This window comes from Lepeophtheirus salmonis, chromosome 7 (assembly GCF_016086655.4).
Source record: "Lepeophtheirus salmonis chromosome 7, UVic_Lsal_1.4, whole genome shotgun sequence".
Lineage (NCBI taxonomy): Eukaryota > Metazoa > Arthropoda > Copepoda > Siphonostomatoida > Caligidae > Lepeophtheirus > Lepeophtheirus salmonis.
Window position 1 is genome coordinate 13571572 of NC_052137.2, and position 16375 is coordinate 13587946.

The 16375-nt window shown below is 32.8% G+C and overlaps 2 protein-coding genes across 3 annotated transcripts; one reads left to right on the forward strand and one right to left on the reverse strand.

Annotated features, from left to right (window-relative positions):
• Positions 1-431: 431 nt before the first annotated feature.
• Positions 432-4603, reverse strand: Ack-like (activated Cdc42 kinase-like). 2 transcript variants are annotated; one of them, XM_071890209.1, is made up of 3 exons: positions 1659-4603; positions 1122-1592; positions 432-782 (listed from the first exon to the last, which is right to left on the reverse strand). In XM_071890209.1, exons 1-3 carry the CDS (start codon positions 4299-4301, stop codon positions 564-566), a joined length of 3333 nt encoding a protein of 1110 aa, XP_071746310.1. In that variant the 5' UTR covers positions 4302-4603; the 3' UTR covers positions 432-563. The 2 variants fall into 2 exon arrangements, with proteins under 2 accessions (XP_071746310.1, XP_040572011.1); XM_040716077.2 differs by having other exon boundaries at positions 755-1592.
• Positions 4604-6269: 1666 nt separating this feature from the next.
• On the forward strand, positions 6270-8309 carry LOC121121701 (S-adenosylmethionine synthase). The gene is made up of 2 exons (XM_040716668.2): positions 6270-6599; positions 6699-8309. The coding sequence occupies exons 1-2, from the start codon at positions 6339-6341 to the stop codon at positions 7653-7655; spliced, it is 1218 nt and encodes a 405-aa protein (XP_040572602.1). The 5' UTR covers positions 6270-6338; the 3' UTR covers positions 7656-8309.
• The last annotated feature ends 8066 nt before the right edge of the window (positions 8310-16375 follow it).

Here is a 16375-nt window from a genome sequence, read left to right on the forward strand (position 1 = left end):
AAAGAAGAAAGTTCTTGGTCTTTGTGAATCATTTTAATATTACGAGTACTCCTTTGATTGATTAAACTCGTAATCCGAGGTATTACTGAGTTTCCTTCAATTATACTACAAATTAAGCATACCCTAGAATTTACTTAGTAATACATTATTAACTTCTTTAATGTTTCGTTTAACTAAACCAAATCCTTTCTTTTCTTGGCAATATAAAGACGGAACGAAATGTCGCAAAAGAAGACAAAATTAACAGTGAGTCATATTAAGGATCATTTTGAATCTTTAAAGTTTAAAAGAAGAATGCAAGTCAACTTGCTGGTATTCAGTGTGGTCAAATGATAGAGTTACGAATATGTTGGAATGCATATACCATCATTCTAAAATGTTTCAATTCATGAGATGGAAAGTTTCGTAGATATAAAAAAACTCGAAAGAAGTTTTATAAGAACCGGTAATTTATTATAATTTCATGTTTTTTTTAAATACATTGAACTAGATATAGTCGAAATATATATATATATATGTATGTATATAAATATATATGTAATCACATATATTTATTTATTTATCTAACTTAATAAGACACACGAATGAGTATTATATATTTTGTGGCTACTGATACTTTTATAACAAAAATAAAATCTACTACTTTGATGAGGATATGATAATGTTGAAGAAGAATGGACTCGACAAAAATACAAAAGAACACTGGGACTGGCCCTTTGACAGACTATGGATAATGAATTCAAATGCACAAACATTAAATAAAAAATATGTAATAGAAATATCTGAAAAAACAATGACATATAAATATATAAAAATTGATATCCTCACATATTTTTAGATTCCAAATTAATTATGGCACATTATAAGAGCACTGATAATTGTATTTTTGAGATGGAGTGGAAGGATTCAACCAAAATTAAATAGGTTTTAGATGCCAAATGATTAATGAATAAATATCAAAAAAGTTATAAATATTCAAAATTTAAATTTATGTAATTTTCAATCTAAATTTTTGTCAATGCCGTTACGGCTTTGACAACGTCCCATTCAAAAGATCGGAGAGTTTCAATTAATTCTGAATCAGAAAATTTAGTAGGCCGAGTCTTTATCAAATTTTTAACCTTAATTAATTTAATGGCGTGATGAACATTCCATCCAGTAGCACACAAAGCAGACACAGCTTCTTCGTCATCTTGAATCATATCCCGCTTTAGAACTTTTTTCATGATACGAACTTCATCACAGTCCTCCGGCCTCTGACGATGAAAATCTAATAAATCCTCACATGAGACGTGATCTTGATTATATTGAACTAATGGTAAAGAGTCTTCGTCTCCATTATTTCCAATGTCCAACGAATGTTTGGGGCTAGAGTACTTTGGTATTTCATCAATATTATCCAAAGCATCCATACTACACGCGATGGCATTTTCGAAGTCATCTCCATTATTATTATTATGATGATGGAGGGAATTAAACATTGAGAAGTGACTAAAATTGTTATTATTATTAAAGTTGTATAAGGATGAGGAACGATTGTTTGGAAGGGTATTTACACGACCAAATTGAGAAATACTAGTGTTATCCAAGCCCTGCAAGAAAAATAAACACAAAAACAATAATGATTAAAAATAGGACTCATTAAAAAGAATATTTACCTGATTTACTTCGGCAATACTTCTGAAGCCATCGTCTGATTCATCTGTTATAATTAAGGGATTTTTCCGAACATGACGTTTAGGCGGTGGATTATTCATTTTTATAGATTTTGGAGGCAAAGGCAGAGGATTTCCTTTCTGATGGAAATCCGACGGAGGAAGACTAAGACGATTGTATTGCTGAAGGAGTGAATCATTGGACGGAGAAGATGATTGTGAATTGTTATTTAAGTTATTGGAAGTAGGAGATGCACGACTGGAGCCTTCAATGAGTGTGCGATATGCATCTTTTGCTCCAGGAGTAAGAGAAGACTCGATATCACCGGACACAAATTTCACTTCCTCACTGAAGTGACGTCTCTCCGACTTAGGACTAGAAACAGATTTTCCGACATTAGGAAACCAGAAGGAAAACTTTTTAGAAGGAGAATTTGGAGTCAGGGGAGAAGGAATAGGAGAGTTCTCATAAAAATCCTCTGTACCTCTTTTATCTAATTCGTGCATTGACTTAGAGGCAAGAGCATTTGCCATGGCTATTGCACTTTCTAAAGTTTTTTCGTCTTGTGCATTAATAGGCTTCACAGTTGCTTGTTGTCGCTTGTGATTAGATCGAGTTTTATGACGAGCTAATGTGGAGATAACCAAGTCTTTAAAGTCTTCCTTGAATTCAGATTTTTTAACAGGTAAAGGTTGCTGAGATTTCTTAACTTCTTTCAAGATTTCACGTATCCTCTCGTTTTTTTCGGCTTCAGCTGAGTCAAGACTAGAGTCCAATTCATTAAATACTTCATCCATTAAACTAGGACCAAGATCCAAAGGAGTAGAAAATAACTCTCCCGCATCGTCCTCATTTATAGATTGATATTCGTGATTCTGTTGAGGTTTTTCAGTAGTATTTGAGCTTTTACGAAGATATCCCGTCGCAAATACCATTTTAGGATTCCTATTTGAGATTCCATCATGACGATTCTGTTGAGAAACTGAAGAAATAAGTGGTGCTCTTTCGCTTAAATCCGAATCTGCTCGACTTAGACAAGGCATGGAAACAAACTCAGCAGACTTCGAAGAAGAGACAGAACCATGAAACCCACTAACGTCTCCGAAGTATGCCCCATCCACTCCCACATGACCAGTGTGTTGAACATGACCTCTAGGTCCACTTATCATATCCCTACTAATTTTCTTCTTGATACCATTTTTAGAACCTCTAACAGAGGATCTCTGGAAAGCCACAACGCTGTTAGAGGTGGGTAAATTGCCAATATAAGCGACAGTATTATTTGGAGAGAAGTAACCGACCTTTCCATCATCGGTACATCCCTTCCAAAGTGCATTTTCACCCTCTGTTTTATCCAAGACTGTCATAATGTCCCCCACAAAATAGGCAAGATGTCCTGGTACGTTAGGGAGAGCAATGGCTTTAACACGCTCTGGTTTGGCATCAAAAAGTAAGTGATAAAGTCTAGCAAAAGTAGGGCGCTTGATGGGATCATGACTCCAACATTCCATCATTATACGATAGTAATCTTTAGGACAATAAGGTGGGCGTTCTAAGCGCCGTGAATGAGGTTCATCGATGGCATCCAGAATTTGTTTGCCAGTAAGCCCAGCCCATGGTTGAAACCCATATGAAAACATTTCCCAGAGAGCTGTTGAGAAAGCCCAAACGTCAGAGGCCGAAGTGAATTTGAGAAAATTAATACATTCTGGTGCACACCATGCAATAGGTAGTTTGAGATTCGCATTAAAATTTGTTTGATAATAGTCCTTTCCGACGCCTAAGGCACGACTCAACCCAAAGTCTGATATCTTAACAACTTCTTTTGAAAATACAAGGATATTTCTAGCAGCTAAATCTCGATGAATAAGTCTTTTTTCCTCTAAGTAACTCATTCCTTGGCAAATTTGGAGGGAAAACTCACACAATCGAGAGACATGGAAGGAACTCCGAGATGAAGGCTCGTTAAGACATTCTAATAGAGATCGAAGGGCTGCTAATTCAGTGATGAGCATGATACGAGGAGCGTCCAACACAACACCAAAGAGCTTGACAATGGAGGGGTGCTCAATGGATTGCATCACTTCATACTCCTTCATAAACACGATCGTATTGTTCTGCATGTGCTCCTTGGAAAGGGCCTTCACAGCCACTTGGTGAGCAATGCCCTCGGGATCTGTCCACACGCCACGTTGCACCACTCCAAACTCTCCGGATCCCAAGGACTGATGCACGCGCACAGAGGCCAAAGGAATCAAATGTTGGAAAGGCACTCGGAACGACGCCTTCCTCTCACGCAGCCCCTCACCCAAACTCCCTTTACGACTCCGAGGCAGAGTCTCATGTCCGCTCAGGCCGCCCCCAACACTCAAAAACCGCTTCAACTTGCTCGAGAGACTCGCGTTCGAGGCGGGAAGAAACTTGGCGGTCGAGCTTTTCAGGCGCCGGATCTCCGGCTTGGACATCCCGATCGACAAAAAGTCTTCGTCCACACGCGCCTTCAACTCATGCAGTGTCATGACGTTGAGCACTGTCTTGAGGGGATTGAAGAACTCTGTGAGACGTGCATCCATAAGAAGATCGTACAGACCTCCTGGATAGGCCATAAGAGCCGAGTCATGTCTTCCCGACTCTGCGCTCATCATCTTGGCCCATCCTATTCCATCAATACCCAGTCCCCACTCAAAGTCCAATTCCTCATCAGATAGTCCACCACTCCACCACTCCACCACTCCACACTCCACAACCTCTCTTTTCTTTTTCACACCAATATTTTAGATTTCATTTCTAAAGTTACAGTACTAAAAAGTAAAAACTCCAATCCCTATTCTGGGATCATTCACACTCTCTCGCTCTCTCTCTCTCTGTCTCTCGCTCTCTCTCTCCACCCTTCCTTCCTTCCCTCAGCTCACTTCTAAACAAACTATCGTCTATCTCTCAGTCTCATCATTACAAAGAAATACATGTAAGAATCCATGCATGCATTTAGGTAGTAGTATAGAAATTAGAAGCTGTAGAACATACTAACATAGTTACTTGTTTCCATCGCTGCTAGCTGCATACACGCACCACTCACCACCTAGCCAATAGCAAGGATAGATCTTGACTCGCACGCATTTTCATCTCCACACGCTCATTTCTTCCGTGTACCTCCACAATTAGTATTTTACATTTACATCATCATTGAATAAATAAAATAATATTAAACTTGCTTCCTCAAGAAAATTTCGTTTCTGAATTCTCACACACTCCTCCATTCCACAGCACTGGCCAGAGTTATATCTTCTTTGACGACTTTTTAAAGGGTCAACTTCTTGTCTGGTGGATAAATAAGTAACCTAGGTACAACGAAATGAACAACTAGAGAAGGGGAGGGGGCGGGCGGGTCAATTTACGTATGAATTAATACAATATCTATGGAATGAAAGTTAATGAACAATTGGACCAAACAATTCTATTAAACCCATGGAGCCATGTCTAAATAATTTACCTAAATCTTCTCGTCTTGTCCTTTTTAAAGAAATGATTATTGATGCATGTCTGGTTTGGCATGAGGTAAAAAGACCGCTTCCCCCTTTAATTCGATGATGACTAATTAGTCATTACTATGGATGTAAAAATTGTCCAAATCCTAGCGAGTCTACATTTTAAAAAAGTATGATGGTAATATGCAAGATATCAGTGCTCTTATTAAATATTTATCCCTATCTTGAACATTCAAACAAGGGACAAGGAGGGCCACTCCACTTAATTTAGTGATCTTTTCCAGTACAAATATAATATGTCGTCCATCAAAGTTGCCAACATATACTTTTCTTTTTGATTTACAATCAGGAGGATTTATACCATTTTTAAATCTTTATCCGTTGCTCTATCACAAAACATGCAATAGTTTAAACATATTTTTTTAATATTTCCCTAAAGGTTTCATGCTGATTGATCTTTACTAAAAATTTCACCCCCATGATTTCATTATTTTCAGGCTCCGACCTGAGTATGTAATGATGAAACGTTCTACTAATAAATATGTAAATTCGAATTTTTCCACAATCTAACTCCCAAAGAATAATTCAATAATTTCTCCTTATCTAGCTTTAAACATTTTTCAATATATAGTAATATACTATATTATTAATATTAGATATATTATTTGATTCCCTAGTAGCTCAGAATATGGTTAATTCCCTCGGCATGCAAAATACATCGAATTTAAAATTAAAGATGGCTCCATTTTAACACCAATTCAATTCTATTTATATCAATAAAATATATTTTAATTAATTAACTATCAATCACTTAATTTATTGCGCATTAGTGTTTTCAGTATCACGTATCAGCTTTCTAATTTCCAGCTGAAGGGGTTAGGTTGTGAATATCTAAGAATATACCCTGTTTAAATACATACAATAGATAATCATTTGTATAACAATGCTAATCATTCAATAAAATACTCCAATAAAATTAGACGCCAAAACCATTTTAAACATTTAAATTGTTTTTCAAATTAACAGGTTAGAAGTATCAACATATAAATGATGAGAGACGCCAATAAAGAAGTACATAATTTTATACTAAAAGGGAACTTCTACCATATTGCTATTGTTAAACACAGTATTCCTTCTTCTCCATTTGTTCTTCTGTCACTTACTTTTTACTACTCAATATTGTCTATCTCACGTTGCATGTTTTCAGATTCAGTAGAAAAAAGTTCGAGTATGGAAAAGAATTCAAAGACAAATGATGAAACTTTTTTCTTCACATCGGAATCGGTTGGTGAGGGCCATCCCGATAAAATGTGTGATCAAATATCCGATGCTATTCTGGATGCACATTTAGCCCAGGATCCGGATGCAAAGGTGGCTTGTGAAGTTGTCACAAAGACGGGAATGGTTTTTGTTTTTGGGGAAATCACTTCCAATGCCAAGGACATTAACTATCAAAAGGTGTAGCATAATGAGCAAAGTTAATTGACTATTTTATGGGCATGTTAACATATTTATTATAATATGCTGTATACTATTCTATGTATTTCAATCCCATAGATTGTACGGAATGTAGTAAGGGATGTGGGCTATGATCACACAGATAAAGGATTTGATTTTAAAACTTGTTGTGTTTTAATTTGTCTTGAAACACAGTCTTCAAATATTGCTTCTGGTGTTTGGAAAGGACACACGGATGAGGATCTTGGTGCTGGAGATCAAGGCATTATGTTTGGTTATGCAACAGATGAGACAGAAGAGGCAATGCCTCTAACTTTAATGCTTGCACACAAATTGAATAAAAAAGTTGCCGATCTTCGGAGATCAGGAGAATTGCCTTGGGCTAGACCTGATACCAAAGCTCAAGTTACTTGTGAATATGCTATTAAAGATGGGGCATGTGTTCCTCTACGTGTGTCCGCTATAGTTCTTTCCGTGCAACATTGCCCTGATACACCAAGAGAAAGGATAATAGACGATCTCACGAAAAAGGTTATTACGTCGACTGTTCCAGAACGTTATCTAAATAATAACACTGTTCTTAAAATCAACCCCTGTGGAAGATTTGTCGTTGGGGGTCCTCAATGTAGGGCTGGCTTAACGGGTAGAAAAATGATTGTCGATACGTATGGAGGTTGGGGAGCTCATGGTGGAGGGGCTTTTTCGGGAAAGGATTATACAAAAGTTGACCGCTCTGGAGCTTATGCTGTTCGACAAGTAGCAAAATCATTAGTCAAATCTGGAATATGTAAGAGATGCTTAGTCCAAGTGTCTTATGCCATTGGAGTAGCTCATCCTATATCCATTGCTATATTTGACTATAGTACAAGTGATAAAACTCAAGAAGAACTTCAAGAAATTGTCAAGTCAAACTTTGACCTCAGGCCAGGAATCATTGCACACAATTTGGACTTGAAAAAGCCTATTTATTTAGAAACTGCCAAATATGGTCATTTTGGGAAGGATGGACTTTCATGGGAAAGAACTATAGATTTGAGAGAGAAAGTGAAGCACTAATACAAGTGTATCAATGTATATTAGAAGAATGAAGGTGATTGATCACAACTAAAATATCAGGAGGGATCATAGCAATCATGAAGTATATTGAAATGTACCTATAGTTATCAAATTTTTACTTTATTTCCCCTTAAAATACATAAGTATGTATACATCTACATGTAAAACTATTTTAACGAGGAATAATAATTCCATTATATCTTATAACATTTATTTTAAAATATTGTTATTGATTACTTGGAATTATCATTTTGCACTAAAGGAAAGTGATTTATTTACTTAAGTATTTTAAAGCTACTCTTTTGAAGAGTTGTTTCGTATTATAAAGTTTGCATATGCTAGCAGTGTATATTAGCTATGTCACCTATATCTATATAATCCATGTTGTTTAAATGTATAAAGTTTACACCAAATCCAAATTTACACACTATCTATGTTTCAATGTGTTTACCATTCTTTTTTATTACCTTTTATTTTTTCAAAATGGGGTCTTTTAAATAAATGAAAATAATATAATTCCTTATTTATAAAATTTATATTAGACAATATATTCATGCCGATATTCAGACAATATTAATGGAAACGACATTATTTCATATTAGTATAAAATAAAAAGTCAAAGTAGATTAAATAAAAGTAATGAATTAAGATGTACCTATGTTTATTTATTTCACTCACAGGGCTAAATATTATATTGAAAAGAACATTCTACAAATTACATTTGAGTTTTGTAGGCGCTAATTTGTCAGCAATGAATTACTTCTTATCATGACAATCAAATATGATTCCATTTTTCGACAACCTCGGTGGTAATTTACACAAAATATTTCAAATTTGGCAACAAAATTTTTGTATGTTTGTTTAATTGTTTGTTATTTGTCCAAAAACATTATGTCCAAATTGTCAAAGTCACCTGGCAAAAACAAAATAAAAATCTGGGTAATTGGCTTGCTCCCACCTGATTAGTCAAGAACCTGTTTGTATCTAAAACTAAATTAAAATCAGATAGTATTTATATCCCTTAATTTCTTTACAGATTATAATATCAGGCTCCGTGTGCCGTTTTTTGAAAGTGGAAGATCAATGAGCCATTAACTGTAATTCAAAAAAAAAATCTCTGGTATATCATAATCTTAAATTCTAAAAAAGTGGGGAGGCCATACCATCCCTGTAGCACAGCCCCTCAATATTTGAACCTTTATGAAAGGATATTTTTTGGGAAGAATCTTTTGCAAGTCGAATATTAGATTTTAGAACTTTTTCACTATTTTAGGATTAAGATATTTTTTGATATATCATGTATCTGAATGTGTCATTAAATATTTTTATAATAAAAATTATTCCAATTTATTTTAGAAAGCTAGATAAAGTAATATGGTATACAATTGTTTATATTCTTTGCCTCTCTAATAAAAGAAAATATTAGGTGCAATCTTTCTCTGAAGTCTTTCTTGAAATTACTGAGATGATGTAATCAAGGTAGCATTTTTTTTTCCAGCTGATGAGTTAAGAGGTGAAATACTTTTCCTACAACCCTGATAAATAATCATTCGTCAGGGGCGTTCACAGCCCAATCCCCTCTCCCACCCCCAATGAAGTATTTTTTTTGTTTTTTTTTGGTCATAAAAATTATAGTATTGGAAGAAAAAATTTTAATGAGACAACAAAGATAATTTTTTTGTGTACATTGACCTCATAAAATAAAAGAATTAACATTCTACATTAAAAACTATTTAGCATACCTAATCATACTCAAAGGGCAGATTTTTATAATAATAACTAATCACAGTATGCAATTGGTTTGTTGAGGGTCTCCTTTGTTGATATCTTCGATTCATAGGTGATGGGATCTCCTTATTTTTTCATTTAAACTTTAATATGATATGAATTAATTGTCTTATAGAGAATTACACTCACTTATGTCTTTTATATAAAAAAAACTACATATCGACTCCTAATAAATCCATTTCATTAACTACGGAATAGTTTATGGCGCAGTCGTCCATCAAGTCGGTTGATTAGATATGTGATGGATTTGATGTCACTATTTGTAATCACGAGGGATATCTGGAGTAAAAATATTTTATTATGGAGCATTGTACTAAGTTTTTAAACGCAACTTTTTAAATTAGCTTTCACATAACCTTATATTTTCTCATTCTCATATCTTTGCTTTTTTACTCATTCTCTGAAACTGAACATAATGCCTTCTGATCCGAGCAAATCGATGAATATGTTCAGGTGTCACTTCGACAACAAGCTTGGGGATGATGTCAAGTTTATGGATACCTTTAAACTAATTTCAATGACTCGAAAAGAAGAAATACAATGAGAAGACAGAAGATTTCTGGCTTAAGTGGTTGAATACTGCTTGGACGGATAAATTATCGATGGAGGATCATAAGTGAGGTCTTCGATAAGTTAGATTTGCTTCATAAAATTACCAAAAATTATTTCTGCGAGAAAATAGATAAATTTCATATGGAAAAAAGGTTATTCAATACCTCATGAAGAAGCAACACCAGATAAAAAGTCTTGTATGGACGATACATGAAAGCCAAAGGAGATTTTTCAGAGGTCGTTCACTCTGGAAGAATTCAATTCGTGGAAAAACAAATTTATTGCTTATTATAATAATAATGAGAAGCATCTTTCTGGACAGAATGCTGTGGTGAAAGGATAACTTTTTAACAATTTCATTGAGCCTAATTTGATTAGTGATCTTTAAACAAGAGATGATATCACCGATGAATTATCGATTTTAGGAAATGGTGGATGTTTAGAGAAGCTTCGAAAATATTTCTCCCATGTAACCCTCTTTTTTGTTGTCGTTATCCTTTTCATGACAGTGTTTTTCGTGCATCCCAATTTTTTTGTTAAAGCTACTGGAGTTGATAAAGTTGTTATAACCTCTACAAAACATCTCCCACCTAGAGAGAGAATCTGCAAAGCCATTGATGTTTTTAAAATTGTGTTTGAATATGAAATTAAATGACAACTCAAGGTCATGAAAGGTGGTCCCATGAAAATTCTTCTGAAACCGGGTCCAATCAAACCATTACACGTTTACCATGCCCGCAAAACTCTATATGCATTTCAAGATGCTACAAAGAGTAAGTTTGAAGGAGATGAAGGTCTTGGAGAAATTCTATAATGTCTCGGAGTAGTGTTCTTCTATAACCTTCGTTCCAAAAAATAACGGTAAGGTAAGGAATGTGATAGAGACCTAGTTGAACTTAACAAATATGTAGTTCGTCCTATACTCCGTTCTCCGCTCCCAAGGACCTAATTACATCTATTCCTTCTGAAACAAAGTGTTCTGCTGTATTCGACTGTTAACATGAACATTGTCAATTCCCCTAGATGAAGAATGCTACTTGTATAACTGAATTTGGCAGGTATCGCTATAATCGAGCTCCTATGAGTTCCCCAGTATTGGTGATGAATTCTGTCGTAGAACTGATAAAGCACTATCAGGCATTCTTGGTGCCAAAAAATTAGTTGATGACATTATCATATTTGGAAGAGACTAATATGAACTTCTTACAAGGATTTGTGATGTTTTAACACGATGCGAAATTTGGGACATCACACCATCAAAATATAAGTTTCAACTTGGTGAAACCGTGACATTTGCTGCATATATTCTTTCGCCTCAGGGTACAAGACATGATTAAACTTAAGTTAATACTATCAAGAATTTTCTAAAACCAAAAAATTTGACTGAATTTTGTTCTTTTATAGGCCAGGCCAAACAGTTTTCCCATTTTGCACTTGATATTAAACATTCAAGGGAGTCTTCGGAGAAAATCCTACAGGCCAGGGAGAGTTCAGCATGTATTTTGTTGCGAGGGTTCCTTCCCCACACATGCACTCTTCTCCATAAATGAACAGCGATCACAAATTCAGTATTCTACTCTCAGAAGGGATTGCATTTCACATTTTTAATTTCTCCCCCTCCTTTTTTTTCTTATCCCTCTTTGTTTCTATCTCTTCTAGCTGGAGCATTCCAATAAATATGGTCTATTCTTATGAGATCAATTCAAAGATGAATTTAATCCTTGAAATATTTTCGTGGTCTTATCTCATATTGAGAACGATATAAAGCGTTTTTGGCAAATCTCTTTTAAAAAAAATTAAAGTTTAGACTTTCAGATATCAAATGAGAAACTTTTAAACTTATTGAATATATTCGTCTTGAAGTTATAAGCATCTGAATAAAAAACACCTATATTCCACTTTAAATAAAGATAACTCCAGTTATAAGCATCATGCAGACATTTTAAAAAAGGTTTCAAAATAATTTAACATTCAGCTTTAAAATATATATTAACCTAATTTATCCCTATCTTCAACACTGAAGCTTAAAACAGCTTTGAACCTTAAAAATAGACAAAAATAACAAAAGAATTATGGCTTTTATATAACTTTAATTTAATTAACTTTTAATACCATTTAGGGATCAAACTCTACAAAGTTGAGCGTATGCAGTTCTAGTGCATAAAATAAGTATGACTTTGTTGAATAGTGTAACTTATCAATAGTAAGGTTTTTAAAATGTAAGGATTTGGAAAAAAACTCCTGCAAATGTTCCTCACTGTGAATTTTCTTAACACGATAAATTATAATAATGCAATTTTGATCCGTTCTTAACATGATAAATTATAATAATGCAATTTTAATAAGTTCTTAACTATAAAATAGTAATAAAGGTTGAGTGAGAATGATTTTCTTTAAGTTGCGATGCCTATTTTTTCTTTCAATATTATTCTATAAAATTTTCAGATTGTTTCTCAAGATTAATTAAACTTAAGTAGTTATTGTTTTGAGTAATTGCTAATTTGATAGAGTATCAAATTCAAAAAAGTATCCATGTAGATAAATATGTTGCTCTCTTTATAAGAATTACATAGTATTAATCTTTTATTTCTGATTCAGTATTCTCATAACTTTTTCAATTCAAACATGATTTTGATTATATCATCATTTCTACTATTTCTAGTATAGGGGCATACAGTTTCTTCAATTCATAAATATGATTAATTAATTAATACTTCATCATAAGTCTATATATATATACTCAGCATAGAGTAAGGATTTTATTAATTTTATTGAATGTATTATATTTGCCCCACATTAAATACTTGCATAATAATTCAATCAATAATATCTAAACAATTAATAATAAAACTTATCTTCTTTCAATCACTAAAAGATACAACCACAATAATAAAAAAACACAAAAACCGTAAAATAAAGTCTAGAAAACAAACTAGACGGAGAATGCATATATAATATTTTTAATCTTCTAAAGTGATTATATTTTGTCAAATAAATACTAAATTAATCGTATTATTTTGATATATTTTAATTATTTTCTTCAATAAAAGAACTTATAATATACTCTAAAAACTTATGGGAAACATTTAATTATAATGTGTGAATAATTTATTTGTGTGAAGATACAATTTCCTCACAAGGGTGGAATATTCCAAATTAGAGACAACCAATTTAGTAATTCAGTAGAAGATTCCTGACTCAGCAAGTTTTGAAATTGTAATGTTATTCATATTTTTCTAGGGAATTCTATTGAAATTGATAAGTGACTTATATTTACTCTCTCATATAATCACGTAACAGTTCCCATCAACTATAACATATGAATATAATAGCAGAATAAGCTTGTACATATCAAGAAAAGAGGTTCACATGATCTTTGAGAGTCCAGGATAGTCTTACACTTTTTTCAATGGCGAGATATTTAAAAGGAATAATTGAGTCAGGAGGGAGACTTGAAGTATCTAGTCCAGGATCCATAATTATTCATATAGACTATATATCAAAAAGCACGAACTCAGTTTTATAAATTGAATGGATATCAGTGAAATAGAGATAGTGATTTATTGGTTTTTACATCAAGAACACTGAAGGACTAGAATCAATAAAATAATTTTCTTGGAATTGGAGACGAAGTGGAGTTGACATAATTAACATTATATTTTGACGTAGGTTTCTATTTTTTTTTTTTATTTTTGCTCAAAATTTGACTAAACCCTCAAATGTGTTAAAAACGTTAAAATTATACCCAAATTAAAATTTAAAATACTAAAAAAAATGATTTAATTTACAAAAAAATATTTATAGTTCTTAATTAGTGTGTTGAGTACTATTGGAAACGGAAATCAAAACAAAATACTTATATATATATATATTTTGATTTATTTTAGACATTACCTTTTAAAAAAAAGAATAAAAAAACATTGGTTTGTTTCATTCAATTAATTTGTTTCCACTATTAGCATAAACCCTTCATAAACGAATATTTTTCTAATGTATTTCAATCGTTTGTATTATAATTATTCATAATTACTAAGAGAAAAAGGTCAAAACTAATTTTGTATATATTCGCAAAATAATTAATTGAATTAACATTTTAAATAAATGCATACTTAGTAGTTGATGGGAATTTTACTTTGTTGATATTAATTAGATATTTTGTCTTGCTTTTTATTAGGTATACATATATTAATAATTCATTCAATGAAAGGATATTTACGTAAATATTAATTAATTATTAAGTATCTTACTTTTCTTGTATATCTTACTTATGACTTCAGTGAAAGTCCTCTTCCCATATGAAATAGAGATTGTCGATGGTCTATTTTCCATCTTTTTCATGGACATCTCTAACTCGAGACGGCCATGATCTCCTTCCTCCGCCTACTACTACTCTCCCTCCCTGAATTTACTTTTTTCTTCAATATAAAATAAATTACAGTAAATTCTCCATATTATGTAATTGACTATAACCAATTCTTTTTTTTTTAATGGAATTTTATAAAAAAATTTGGCTTATACATGATTAATATTTTTATCCAAGTGTAGATAAGAGTCTTTAAATCAAGATGAGATAGGTATATATATTTTTTTGAAAGGGTATCAATGTTTTAAGTTAAGCATAAACAAGTCAGGTATACCCATTTGAGTAGCATTGGATAATAATATTTATTTTTTGTAAGTTGGACCTTAGCTATTAGTAAAAATGCTAATATACCCCATGAAGACAATAAGACCTTTACCAAATTTGGCTGGGATAGCTCATTAATTAGAATAAAAAGTTTTTAGTGATTTTTAACCGATTTTTTTGCTACATATAGGTACCCTAGGGATAACAGCGTGAAATATCTTTAGAGGCCGTATTTAAAGAATATTACTGACCTCGATGTTGAATTAAGTAATTTGGGGCTGTAGAAGGTCAAAAATAAGTATAAAACTACAAGTTTATTCATAATAAGTTGATTTTAATTAGAGGATTAAGTGCAAGGGTATTATCTTTTGGGGAATATTAGAATTAAATACTATCCTATTTATTGTTATATTGTGACTAGAAGGCAGAAAAGGGTCTGAATTGAGGGTAATAAAGTATTTCTTAATTCAAGGGTTTAGGTCTTTGTTGTTAGTCTGGGGGATCTTTTGTTATTTAGGTTCTTTAATGTTAGTGGGGAGTCTATTAAAGTTAGGGTTATCCCTTTTCATTTATGAAGTCTGGATTTAGTAGTAAATAGAAGGTGAAATTGCTGACTATAATTTAATAACTCTATAAAAAGGTTTTACCTCTATACTTAGTTATAAATTTGAGTGAAGAGTGTATGATATTGAGGGGGTTGGTTTTATCAAATTTGGTTGTTAGATGTATAGGGAGGTTGCATAAAAGTATATATATTAAAAGAATTGATATTTTATTACTCTTTATTTAATATAAGCTCACTGATTTTACTGGCTAATTCTTGTTCATTGATAATAATATTTGCGTTATACTTAATATTATCAGAGGTCTCAGATTTCTAAGAAAACTTCAGCCCAGAGCCCCCCCCCCCAACTCACTTATACTGGCTTTATACCTTGTCCCATCCACCTAGACGTAGCCCCCCAGGGGAATCCTCCATCTCAGACGCGTAACTCATTCAAGCCCCCATGATCTCACGACCCCCACTAATGTCAAATATACAAAAATCCGGGATTTTCGAAAAACATCATTGCCTTCCCCCTGCCACACAAATTTTTATTTATTATCCGTTCAAATAACTTTTATTATATATTTTATCTCATAAGTCGGATTTCTGGTACAAAGAAAAATAAGAATTTCTCTAATCTGTCTCCCAGTTATATTTCTTTATATAACCCCTCTTGAGTACTGGCTGACACAACTTCAAGATTTACATAAGACCTCACTATGTAACACAGATTGCCAATTACACGCATAAAACTAGTAATCAACTCAACCTTTACATTTGCCGCTAATCTGTGTAATATAAATCGATTTTTAAGAGAATTAAAAAAAATCGATGGCTTGTGCTATTTCAACCATAAGCCATACTCGTCAAATCTAAAATAAATTCTAATTATTAGCTTTTAGGTAACCCTATACTGATTTTACTGGCTAATTCTTGTTCATTGATAATAATATACCTGACTTTTTTTCTTTTATTGAAATTATTTTTCAATTATAAATTCATGCTGCCTATGTGAAATTGATAGTTTAGACATGTAATGTTAATATGTAAAGAGGAAAAATTTGAAATGAGTATCCAATTTCTTGGGACAAGCTTTACAGCACAAAAATACACCCATTAGATCTAGATCCTACCCTATCATAATCTCTACTTTTCCACAGAATATTAAGGCACAATAAAAATTGAGTTCCATTCATTGCACCAACT

Coding starts and splice junctions, on each gene's coding strand:
- Ack-like (XM_071890209.1), bottom strand. CDS start 4,301: ATGATGAGCGCAGAGTCGGGAAGACATGACTCGGCTCTTATGGCCTAT. Junction 1,593..1,658: donor GTATTGCCGAAGTAAATCAG/GTAAATATTCTT, acceptor TTTTTCTTGCAG/GGCTTGGATAACACTAGTAT. Junction 783..1,121: donor ACGCCATTAAATTAATTAAG/GTTAAAAATTTG, acceptor TTGTTTTTTCAG/ATATTTCTATTACATATTTT.
- LOC121121701 (XM_040716668.2), top strand. CDS start 6,339: ATGTTTTCAGATTCAGTAGAAAAAAGTTCGAGTATGGAAAAGAATTCA. Junction 6,600..6,698: donor AGGACATTAACTATCAAAAG/GTGTAGCATAAT, acceptor TCAATCCCATAG/ATTGTACGGAATGTAGTAAG.